This window comes from Hyaena hyaena, unplaced genomic scaffold (genome assembly GCF_003009895.1).
Source record: "Hyaena hyaena isolate Hyena2069 unplaced genomic scaffold, ASM300989v1 scaffold_141, whole genome shotgun sequence".
Taxonomy (NCBI): domain Eukaryota; kingdom Metazoa; phylum Chordata; class Mammalia; order Carnivora; family Hyaenidae; genus Hyaena; species Hyaena hyaena.
Window position 1 is genome coordinate 1,965,347 of NW_024080773.1, and position 12,671 is coordinate 1,978,017.

The following is a 12,671-nucleotide window of genomic DNA, read 5'->3' on the forward strand; positions in this document are numbered from 1 at the left end:
AAAAATGTACTTCCCTCATGGGGGCATTATGAAAAATACATAGATCATGCAGCGCAGCTCAGTGTCTGCCACAGATCACATGCTCTACGAATGTTTGCTGATGATTACAGAGGAGGAGGAAGAGGAGGAGGAGGAAGTGGAGGAGGAGGAGAGGGAGGAGGAGAAATATTACAAAGCATTTGGAAAGAGAAAGCTGGCGGCCACATTCCAGTCAAAGTTCAGGTTGGATGCCAGAAGCAAGAGGAAGGCACAGAGGTACTTTAAAAATCATGGTGTAGGATAAATAGACTATTAAGTGGAAGAATGGATACCCTAGTGCCGTCCTCACCTACTTCCACACTGCCTTCTATCAGTCCTGCCAGAGAAAGGATCCATCCCCTCTTGCAGACAAGAAGGATAAACTTCGATTGGCTTTTAGCCACCATTTCTCAGGGGAGAGATAAGGTTCTTTATCCGGAAAAGACCCGTAATTGTCATATCATCCTCCTCCTCATTAAATATTCACTGAGATTTGTCTAAATGCCTGGCTTCTAGAGACATTAAAGTCATGCCCTCAGCTTGTGAAAGATGGCTTTTCATCGCCAAGCGGTTCCGGGAAAGTGGCTGACAAACCTCACAGATTTAAAAATAGGACACAGAGCCTCCAGGCTCCACCTGCTGGTAACTCATACCTCACTGGCCCTCCCTCAAAAAGAACAGAATTCCTAAAGAAATAATACCATGGGGCACCTGGGTGGCTCAGTCGGTTGAGGGTCTGACTTCGGTTCAGGTCATGATCTCATGGTTCATGGGTTCGAGCCCCATGTCGGGCTCTGTGTTGACAGCTAGCTCAGAGCCTGGAGCCTGTTTCAGATTCTGTGTCTCCCTCTCTCTCAGACCCTCCCCTGCTCACACACTCTCTCTCTCAGAAATAAATCTTTAAAAAAATTTTAAATAATACCTTGGATCATACAGATTTCTTGTATCCTTGGTTAGGTTTATTCCTAGGTATTTTATGGTTTTTTGTGCAATTGTGAATGGGATCAGTTTCTTGATTTCTCTTTCTGTTGCTTCATTATTGGGTATAAAAATGCAACTGACTTCTGTACGTTGATTTTGTACCCTGCAACTTGGCTGAATTCTTGGATCAGTTCTAGTAGGCTTCTGGTGGAGTCTGTCAGGTTTTCTATGTAGAGTACCTTGGGGGGGGGGGGAGATTTAGGGAAGAAAGCAAAACAAAAACAAAAATCCTGAAAGATTACTTTATCCACCCATCCCTCCCCCCGGGGAAAGACCACATTCCTGGGGCAATGTCCGCCAGACTGTCACGGACCCATCACAGATCTAATACTGGGTCTTCAGTTTTTCAGCAGAGCATGGGGGACAGCAGGGCAGGAACCTCACCCCTGTGAGAGGACCTGTCATGCGACTCAGTGTCACCAGTTCCAAGAAACCAGAGCAATGTCCCATTCCACCCCGCGGACCGCCTTTATTCATGACGCACAAGTCATTTCTGTTAAAGGAATTGGACCCAGTTTTTAAGAACTTTTTGTTATTAGAAAAGTCACACAGCCTAATACACAGCAAGTAGCAAAATCAAACAGACAAAAGGGGTTAATGTTCAAACCATTCCTCCATAACCCCATTGACCAAGATAATCACTATGTTGGCTTTTTAGGGTCTTCCGAGATTTTCGGTACCGTGTCCATCAAAACAGTCTTCTATGTATTTTGCATCTTGTGAGCTTTTTTAAATCAATAAATATTCCTCTATGTTACTATGTTTAATGACTACGGAGCATTCTAGGCTATAAATGCCCGTCTATTGTTCACCAGGGATTCTCAGCCAGGAGCAGTAGCGTTCACCCAAGGGGACATTTAGAAAGATGGAGAGGCATTTTTAGAGGACCTAACAGGAGGCTCTTAGCATTTAGTGAGGATGACAAACCTGCTACGGTGCACAAGGAGGAAATAAATGTCCAGCCTCAGAGTCAGTATCATCTCAGCCAAGATGCATTACGCCAGTCCTGGTTGCTGGGATATTTTGATTATTTCCAATCTGGGGGCTATTTTAAATAGTAGCAGTAAATATCCTTATACAAAAATGTTGGTATTCAACTCCATAAAGATGCTTTCCCAGAAGGGGCACTATGTGCCCAAAACTCATATACAAAAGATTTCTGATACCTTTCCCCAAATGTCCCCCCAGAAAAACTTCATCTTTCCTCTCCTAATGGAAAAAAACATTAACTTGCTAATCAGCAACAATGTACAGAAGAAACAGGAACTGAAGAGAGAGTCCCTTAAAATCTCTAAAATCTTAAGCAAGTCAGTTAATTTGTTGGAGCCTCAAGGTTTTCATCTGGAAAATGGAACCCGCACCTGCTCGGCGCATATCACAGGTTTAGTGTAGGCCAAATTAAGATGCTATGTAAAAATTTCTTAGACATGTCAGAATACCTTTCCTGTTTGGCTGGGGAGCAGCCAGGTGTGCAAGTTCATGACAGTCCTGGGCCAGGCAGGCTGGGAGCCATGGGAGCAATGTGGGCCAAGGTGCAGCGGCCCCAGTACCAGGGATTATCCTGGGTGGTGAGAAAACACTATGAAGACCAAACATGCCACAACTCCAGGCCATATCAGGTCCACGGTCATAGGTGTTCAACTTCTTAAACCTCAATCACACAGGATTATTGCCAAGCAGAATACCTGCCTTTTTTTTTTTTTTCCCAGAAATGGACGTCTCTTAGGGGTGTGCACCAGTGTGGACAACTGCAGGCTGTTTGTTGGGGGGATCCCCAAGACCAAAAAGCGTGAAGAGATCCTAGCAGAGATGAAGAAGGTCACCGAGGGAGTCGTCGACGTCATCGTCTACCCGAGCGCCGCAGACAAAACCAGAAACCGAGGCTTTGCCTTCGTGGAGTATGAGAGTCACCGGACAGCTGCCATGGCCCGAAGGAAGCTGCTGCCAGGTGGGCACCTCCTCCCCAAAGAGAAGTTTCCCCCGCTCTGCCACAGGCTGCTGGGTGCAGAGGAGACACCTGCTGCCTGTGGTCTGCTTGCCCTGGAGCTTTGCTTCTAGGCTATCCCAACTTCTTCCCCTTCTTATCCATGTTATGGTAGATTCACCTACCTGAAGTTTTCACAGAATGGGTTCTGGAAAACATGCCCTTAGTCTAATGTACGTGCCCTGGGGACGTCCAGAGCTATAAGCTGCAGTAACCCTGTAATGAGGCGTTAAGGTGAGGAATCTTCTCGAAAGTGAATATATACATTATTTATCTATACAGATGTTGCTGTCAGGCTTACTAGAAGTGGAGGAAATGGTCCCTTACAATGTAGAATAAACCTGCAAGCGACACTTTATCCTGATGACAACTAAGTGACATGAACTCAGATCGTGACTCCTCAGTGTCTAATATTTTCTAATTTGGGGGAGGGAATAGAAATACTAGCCCTCCACAGAAAGGCACCTGGTAGGTGCTACAACCACAGGGTGGGTCCCGTTCGGACAACCACCACCAAGTCCTGAGATTTAAAGACTCCAACAAGGCCCTGCCTCAGTCAGATCTGCTCGGGGAAAATTGTTGAAAGTCCTCTGCTCATTCTCAAATAGTCACCAAAATTTACACAAAGTATGAAGAGGAACCAATATTAAAATGGTAAGAGGATTTCAAGAATGACAGAGTGGACATGTTGGGATGAACTCTTCTCTCAAACATCATGGAAGAGTCAGGAGAATTAAAGAAAAAACAACCACCACCTAGAATTTATATTGACCATCTACACATTCTTACGAATAAGCCATGATTAAGTCATGGGGATAGAAAGTACGGAGTAGGGAATGTAGCCAATGGTATAGTAATGGTGTCATATGATGTGGTGGTAGTGACACTTGTGGTAAGCACAGCACAACACAGAGTTTTCCAATCTTTCCATTGTGCCCCTGGCACGAATGTAATATGTGTATCAACTCTACTTCAGAACATACACAAGTGTTAGCTCCATAAGAGCATTCACCATCTAGAAGTTTTCAAAATTGGAAGATAGCTTCTGATCTTGCAGAAGAGTTTTATTAATATTTTCATGAAGGCAGCTTATAAGTGAAAAGATAGGAAATAGCCCACAAATTTGCTGAGTCCATTAGAGCGGTAGGCATTTTTAACATCAATTCTTCCTTTCATTACTCTGTCACCACCCAATGGCCAGACCTATGCTGCCCAGGCACAGAGAATCACAGACCCTCCTCATGAGGTGTCCTTACTTAGCCTTTGGGTGACCTGATCTTCATCTTTGGTGTCATCTTCACCTCTTCTCTCTTCAACAGTTCTGCCACGAAAAAGTTGATGGTATCCATCCTGACCTCAGACTACCCTTGGAGTCTCAAAACATATGTTCCCTGAACAGAGGCTGTTTTCAAAACTCCAGATTATTCTTCCTGCTCTGCTTTTTTGGACATACCCCCAACATCTGCCTACTCCATCCTGAACATTACTATCAGATCACTGTTCCTAAAATATCATGCCATCCTTTCTACAATTCTTGCAAATAGTAGGAATCTGATTTCTATGCATCGATAGACTGAATGGTACCAGTCTGTCCCAAGAGGATTGGGGAGGCTAGCAGTGAAAGAGGGTCCAAAATGGGAGAAAGATAGTTTTCAGGGGCCAACCAGTGTCTCTAAAGAACTGGAACGTCCCCTCAACTTCCCGTCCTCAAAGAAAAGAGCATATTGACCCACTAAAGCATTTCTCTCTACCTGAGCTGGGCCAGCTCTCCCCAGCAGGAACAGGCAGCCACACCTCAAGAATTCTCAGGCATCTTGTTATGTCTCCACCTGAAACCCTGACTTTTCCTTAGGGATTCTGCCTGTGAGACCCAGCAACCCCCAGGCTACCTCAGCCTCACCCTCCACTACGCATCTTCATCAGGATCCGAGGCAGCCCTCCTGCTCACTTCCCTTGAGTAGACCTCAGCTGAGTGGAGTTTCTTTAGTCTGAGGGCCTCATGAGCAGACTGACAATAGGTAAGCCGGTCAGAGCAAACCATTCGTTTCTGCTGTGGCTTCTGAGGAAAGTCTACTGCCCCTTTGGACACTCTGCCTATTACCTCACCATAGAGTCAACAACAACAAAGGATTTCAGTCACTGGCGATTCTCTGGATGGCCTAGTGTGAAAGAATGAGATCTTTACCCTGTGATAAGCAAGGACCACAAGAAGCTTTTCCTTCTTCATTGATCCAGACTTGGAGACAGAGAGGAAATTGTTGTCGAATGCGATATATTGCTCCCCAGTCACCTACCTTCCCGGTGACGGCGGCAGCTCTCTCCGGACATTGCATCTTTGTGGAGGTGTGTGTCCAACAAAGTCATTGTGTCCAACGTTGTGTCAGAGGCCAGCAGAGCTCTCTAAGGACAGTCTGAGGAAAGTTCTAATGTCAGCTTGCACAGGGACCACCTGGAGAGTTTGTTAAAGTGTGTCGAGCCAGGTCCCGCCTCCAGAGTTCTGGAGTCAGAAGGTCAGGTGTGGTGTCTGCTAATCTGCCTTTGTAACAAGTCCCCAGGATGCTATGCCTCTGAGAGCACAAAGCTTGAGAACTAGCAATCTAAGTCAATGACTGTCCATCATGGGCCACAGATCTGAATAACCTGAGGATGTTTTTAAACAATCCCAGAAACCAAATCAACCTCTCCTCACCTGAATCTGCTTCTCTGGGGCACTGGTGTTTTCAGTTTTCCAGATGACCTTTTAGTGCAGCTAGTTCTGTGATCCACTGCTAAATCCTTCAACTAAGGATTCTGGCCATCACCTGCATAGGAGGTCAATAAGTACATGTGGGGACCACTCAGCATGGCAGGATTTACTAAGGCTATACAATGTGCATTGCTCCCTTCCAAAGGAAATTCTTTATAAAAAACAAAATCAAACCTAACTACTGCACTCAAAGAGTGCATGTTCTGAAATTATACACACAAGAAAAGAGACCAAACAAAAAGTCCCTTACATGTATCATCTTTTGTTCCCACAACAGCACAGGGTAGTGACTTTTATTATCCCAATTTTATAAATGAGGAGATTTATGGTTAGAAAGGTGGTGTCCTAGCCAGGATGGTGATCTGATATTTGAACTTGTCTGGCTTTGGAGGCCATGTTCCCAAAGCCCTCTGCAACACCAACTTCAATGGGGACATTTGTGATCACTGCTTACCACACCTCCTCTCACTTCTGTCCACTTCAGATTTCTGCAGATTTTCAGGCCAGCCGAAGGCAGACTGTGGTCCAAGACCAGGAACAGTGTCTTCAACTTTGGCTGAATTAACTGAGAGGCACCTTGAGATCTTGGCCTAAGACAGTCGGTGAGGTCTATGTAAAGCATAGAAAAGAAAGGGAAGGAAAGCAAAGCAAAACGAGTGAAAGGAAAAGGAAGGGGAAGGGATAGAAGGGAGCAGAGGGAAGAAGAGGGAAGAGAGTGATGAAGAAAACTATTCCCCGGGATCCAGTGCAGGTAGCTCGCCACTGGGGTCCCACCAGACCCAGCCCCTCTGGGATTAGGTAATTCATGAAAACGTGCCTCTTCTTTGTTAAGGTTTCAGGGAGTCAGTGCCACAGATGGTTTCACTAACTGCTTTCCAAAGAATAAAAGATGCCTTTTGATTGAAAAGAATTGCCTCCCATGTGGAATAATAATTGAACAACTGAACTCTTACCAACACTGAGAATTGCTGATTGTGTTCTCTCAAGCAGGATATAGCTTGTTCCAAAACAATTAATAAAAAACACAAGATTTCCAATCAATTTTAGAAATTGAGTTGATCACCCCCATCACTTCAGCTGGGCTCTGCCCTGTGTAGGGTACAGAACTGGGTAATCCCAAAACACAAAGGAGACATGGAGACATGAAGTGGGTCTGGGATAGTTACTCATCCCTCTAAAGCTCATTTCCTCTTCCATAAAATCGAGAAAGGCACTCCCCTCCCCACAGAGTTACTTGAGCTAGAACTGAGGTGGAATATGGAAAACACATTATATAGTGCAAGACACACAATATATTGCAACTACAGAAACACTAAAATATACGTAGTCGTGGGTAACAACTACCCCTTTAACAAGAGTTTGGTTTCTCGTCATAGACCCTTCTGTTGCTCTCTGTCTTCTCAGTCGGGATAAAGAATGTTTCTGCAGACTCCCAAGTTGCCCATGTGCTGCCAGAGAACTAGGCGTGACCACAGTTGATGGGCGCCCTGACCAAGTGTGAGGGACAGAGAACAAACCAGGGCTGTATGAGCCCACACACCACCAGGTTTTAGACTGCTTGGTGGGGGCACCTGGTCACCCAGATTCTAGAAGTGGCAGACACATTCCCTAATGACTGACTAATTCTTCCTGAAGTCAGACTCTATGCCCAAGCCCTAAATCCATTTTTTCCTTTATCTCTTTCTGCCGGCTCACTTTCAAAGACTTACTTTCCCCATGAGAGCTGTTCAAAGACCCAAACCTGCCCATTGCTGCTCATTTCTGTTCCATTTCAAACCACATCCTAGTTCCCTTTATACTCAATTATTACAGTAAACCTTCTATCACACAGAACTCCCTTCTAGCCTGCTCCTCCATTTATTTGGAATGTTTCCTGAAATCAGTAATAACCTCTTTTAATATTAGTCTTCTTGCTCAATCAAGACCTCAAGCATCAGCTGAAGTTAAAAGGCCATCTCCATGTGCCGAGATGGTGTTGTCCCAATTTCTACGTAACTAATCAGACTTTTGATCCGTTTGAACAGGCAGAATTCAGTTATGGGGACATCCTATCGCAGTAGACTGGGCAGAGCCAGAAGTAGAAGTTGATGAGGATACAATGTCTTCAGTGAAAATCCTATACGTGAGGAACCTGATGCTCTCTACTTCTGAAGAGACGATTGAGAAAGAATTCAACAATATTAAACCAGGTGGGACATACTGTACAAGATGACTTTGTCGAAATGTGCTCTGAAAACACTTAGGCTTGAGATGACTTCCCATAACTTTAAACAAGGTAGTCTTCATCTGGCATTCTCATAATTGCATGAGGACTACAAAAACCATATACAAGGATGCATTGTCTATAACATTGGTCAACATTATAGTTTTACAATTATTTTTGTGATCCTTTAGTTAACGCACATTTCCTTCACCTAACTATAAATTACAAGAGAGTTTTTTGGCTTCTACTGTCTTCTGAGCTCTTATCTCTGTACCAGGTCATAGTAGACACTCACTAAATATTTACTGTGTTGATGAAGGCATGGCCGTAAGTATAAATCTAAGGCCGGGCTTCTCAGCCTCAGTACTCTTGACAGTTTAGGCCACATAATTCTTGGCAATGGGGCTCTGTCCTGTGCATTATAGGAACTTTAATGGCATCCCACACCTCTATCCACTAAATGCCAGCCACAAGATGTGATAATGAAAAATGTCTCCAGATATTTACCCTGGAGGGAAAAATTACCCCTGGTTGAGAACCACCGGTCTAATGGAATAAGATTGTGACTTTAGGTACATAAGGAGGGAGGCAAGAATTAATTCTAGGAAACTCATCTGGGTGAAGAGTGAGGAGAAAGGAACTGAATGAGACGGAGAGGAATAATTATTATTGCTCATCTTTGTTGATACTTTTTAGTATTAGTTTTAAACCATGAGATTCAGTCCTCATCATTTTTTTTCTTATATGGGAACTGTAACAATGAGACAGTAAAACATCTCAGCAAACAATGTCCAAATAAGCAGTTCCCAAAGCCAGCTCTGTGGAGCATTAATTCTATGGACTGTTAGATGTTACTGATAAAAGGGGTCCGCGGTCAAAGAACTTTGTAACAACAACTTTAGCAAAATTAAACACATTTTTTAAAATTGTGGGACTTATCAGAGTCTTTAACCTTCTAATATGCTTTGAAAGTATCCAAAAGAAGAGATGTAGGATGCCACATTTCCCAAATTTTTGGACCACAGATCTTGGTTTTTTGGCCAATCATATTGTGGAATTCACATGTTTTGGAACACACCTGGCTGAGTTGATCACGGTGGGAACACCTTTCCATAGAGGAGAATCTTTCTGTCTCTAGGAAGTAATGCTCTACCTTGTTGATAAGCGTGAGCCATGGTGCTACCATGTTAAGTCTACCTGAGAGTATTCCCCTCGCATGGTCCTGTTGCCAGCTCTGGGTGCCATGTCAGGTGTAATAGAATAAGCTGACGATTTGTTCTGCATGTGATTAGTGAGCATGCCACTTCTCCCTTTTGAGAGATTCCCCAGATTCATCATGTTCCAGCCTTCAGGAACTCTGCCTTCCTGCCAGTCTAGTATAAAGTGTGGCTTCATACCACCAGCTGGGAGGCCATTACAGACATAGAGACTGCAAGTGGTTGACTGTGCACCATGTGCTAGGCATTGACCCGGGCACTTTCCCAGCACGTGTCATTTATTAGGCACCATGACTCCAGGCTATAGGTTACTCTGTCATGTCCATTGTTGTAAAGATGAGAAAACCAGAACCCAGAGCAGTTAAGCAGCTTGCTCAGGGTCTTACAGCTGGCAAGTGGCAAATCACAGATCAGAATCCAGGTCTCACCAAGACCATGTTCTTCACGACTCTGTGACTTCCATGCCCCGCCCTTCTTCCATTCATTCAGCTGTCATTACTTTAATAGCTCCTATGTGCCAGGCACTGTGGGAGGAGCGAACAGGTGTGATGCGTGTGTGGAAGGAGTTCAAGATGCTCCGGACAAATAACAGCAATGACAGCCCGCCCTTGTGGCGCAGAGAAGATTCGTGTTTAAGAGAAGTGAAGTGTGAGCTGAGATCTGAAAGTCGATGCATTTTGGGCAGAGGGAGGAGACGTGCGTGTGTAGATGTTGCTCCCACTTTGTGTTGACTTCCGACCTTCTTATTTTTGTTTAATATTTCCTTTCTTTCAATCTTTTCAATAAATTGTATTGAGAGAACGTCATGTCCACATGCAAAGAACACAGTTGGACCGAACTGATATCAGATACAAAGCTAACTCAAAAGGGATCAAAGACTAACAAAAAAAAGCTAATATTATAAAATCACTAGAGGAATATATAGGGTGAAGCTTCATGGACATTGGATTTGGCAGTAAATTCTTGGATGGTATTAAAAGTACAGACGACAAAGAAAAAATAGATTAAATGAATGATATCCAAATTAAAAACTGCATCAAAGGACACTTTCTTTTTTTAATATAATTTATTGTCAAATTGGCTTCCATACAACCCCCAGTATTCATCCCAACAAGTGCCCTCTTCAAGTGTCCCATCACCACTTTCCCCTCTCCCCCACACCTCCATCTACCCTCAGTTTGTTCTCTGTATTTAAGAGTCTCTTGCAGTTTGCCTCCCTCCCTCTCTGTAACTATTTTTCTCCTCCCCTTCCCCCATGGGCTTCTGTTAAGTTTCTCAAGATCCACATATGAGTGAAAACATATGATATCTGTCCTTCTCTGCCTGACTTATTTCACTCAGCATAATGCCTTCTAGTTCCATCCACGTTGCTACAAATGGCAGGATTTCACTATTTCTCATTGCCAAGTAGTATTCCACTCAAAGGACACTTAACACTGCAAAAGCGACCCACAGAATAAGTGAAAACATCCTCAAACAATATAGCTGATAAAAGATCGACAGACCAACTATAATAAGTCAACAACCAAAAATTCAGATAAGTAAAACTTCAAATGTATATTTGTCCAGAGAACAATATTGTCCAACTGCCACACATACACGGCCAATAAGCATATTAAAAGATGCTCGACATCCCTCACTATTCACCAGGGCAGCGCAACCCCAAACCATTTCCTACCTCCCAAGACAGCAATGGTGGTAGTAGTAGTGATAACTAAACAAGAAGAAGACAGAAATGTCAGGGAGATTGTGGGGCAATTAGAACCATGTGCCCCGTAGATGGAAATACAAAGACAGTGCAGCCTCTGTGGAAAACTACATGTTGGGTACTGATGAACATAGAATCACCATAGAATCCAACAATTCCATTTCGGGGTATATGCAGCAAATACATCAAGGCAGGGATTTGAACTTGCACACCATGTTCACAGCCGCATTATCCGTATCACCCAAAATGTGGGAACAACCCAGGCACCCAGCAGCAGAGGGATGGAGCGACAGAACATGGTGTACGTGTGCAGTGAAACAGCCCTCAGACCTAAGCTGTGCAGAAGTGTCGAAACACACAACATGAATCAACCCCAGAGACATTATTTCAATGAAACAAGACAGGCAAAATGACCTATGCTGTATGGCGTAAGTTGTACAAGGTACCTAAAGCAGTCGCATTCATAGAGACAGGGTGCAGATTGGTGGTTACCCAGGGACAAAGGAGAGAGGATCCAGAAATAATCATTTAACAGACACAGGGTTTCAGTTTGGGTTCATGAGAAAGTTTTAGAAATGGACAGCGATGATAGCTGCACACAATATTTTTTAATCTAATTAAAGCATTACTTTTGTTTGCTTTTGTGTCCTACTAGTTATAACGAAAATAATAAATGTTACTTCTCTCTCCCTCTCCATCTCTCTCCCTCTGGTGGCACAACTCAGGGCTCTATAATGACGTGTGACTGCTTCTTGGCACTCCACAAAAGAATATGCACTCTACAGGGTGGATGACTAGCAGACATATGCTGGATTAGGAATAAAAAGTCAGAACTAAACTAGCTTATTTTCCAGCGGAAAGGGTGCGTTTATACTTATCTAGGAAAATTTATGGAGAGAAACAGGAAAATAACGCTTTAAAAATCCTATTTAAAGCTTGGATCCCTCAAAGAACCCCAAATATTCCTGGCAAATATTTGACCATATTGTTTTAACCCTGATTAGCCTGGAAATACTGTACTGCCACTCAGAGAGATAAATGACAATCAGAACAAAAACTGGGGCTGAAAATGTATGTGCTTCCCCAGCGTAGTCTAAGGATATCTGTGGAAATTCCAATTATAGTTATTCTACAAAATCTGATTTCCCTAAAACAGTTTAGTGTCAGAATCACCAGGAGGGGCTTGTTAAAACAGACTGCTGGCCACCTCCCCCCACCCCCCAGAGTTTCTGAGTCATGGATACGGGGTGGAGTCATGGATCAACAGGCTGATATCTGTTGATCTGAGGACCATAGCCCTCTGATAATCTTCCCTTTGTATCGCAGGTGGGTTTCTCTTCAGGTAATTGATGGGCTGCTGTACAGAGTACTATTTTCCTAATTCCCTGTATTAGGACTGCAGAGTCTTTTTCTCCACTGCTGCTGATGACCCTAGTATTTTATTTCCTCCCCTCTCTTCCAGATGATGATCAATCAGTAAACAAACTCCTATACACTAAAGAAGGGACATACTATCATAAGCCATGTGGTCAATACTATTGTAGAGAAAACCAAACTCTCACATTCGAATTTGTTTTATGGGGCTAAATTCTCATATATTAAGATTTCCAAAATCAGGTGTAGCTGAACAGTATTGCTCAGAAATACAAGCCAGTTTCATTATCTACGAACAGAATTTGAGGACATTTAAATCCATTATCTGAAATGCCACGTAACTAACATGAGTGATAGAAGTGGGAGTGTGAATTGACTGGTAATATTAATTCATTCCATGTCTATCTATAGAGCAGCCTCTGTACACAAGGCAGGAGGTA

The 12,671-nt window shown here is 43.5% G+C and overlaps 1 protein-coding gene across 1 annotated transcript in view; it reads left to right on the forward strand.

The window, feature by feature from the left end:
• A1CF (APOBEC1 complementation factor) overlaps positions 1-12,671 on the forward strand; it is a 76,345-nt gene that overhangs the window by 45,716 nt on the left and 17,958 nt on the right. The window contains exons 5-6 of the mRNA XM_039238541.1: positions 2,709-2,947; positions 7,754-7,918. Coding sequence (XP_039094472.1) covers positions 2,709-2,947; positions 7,754-7,918 — 404 coding nt within the window. The remainder of the gene's footprint in view (positions 1-2,708; positions 2,948-7,753; positions 7,919-12,671) is intronic.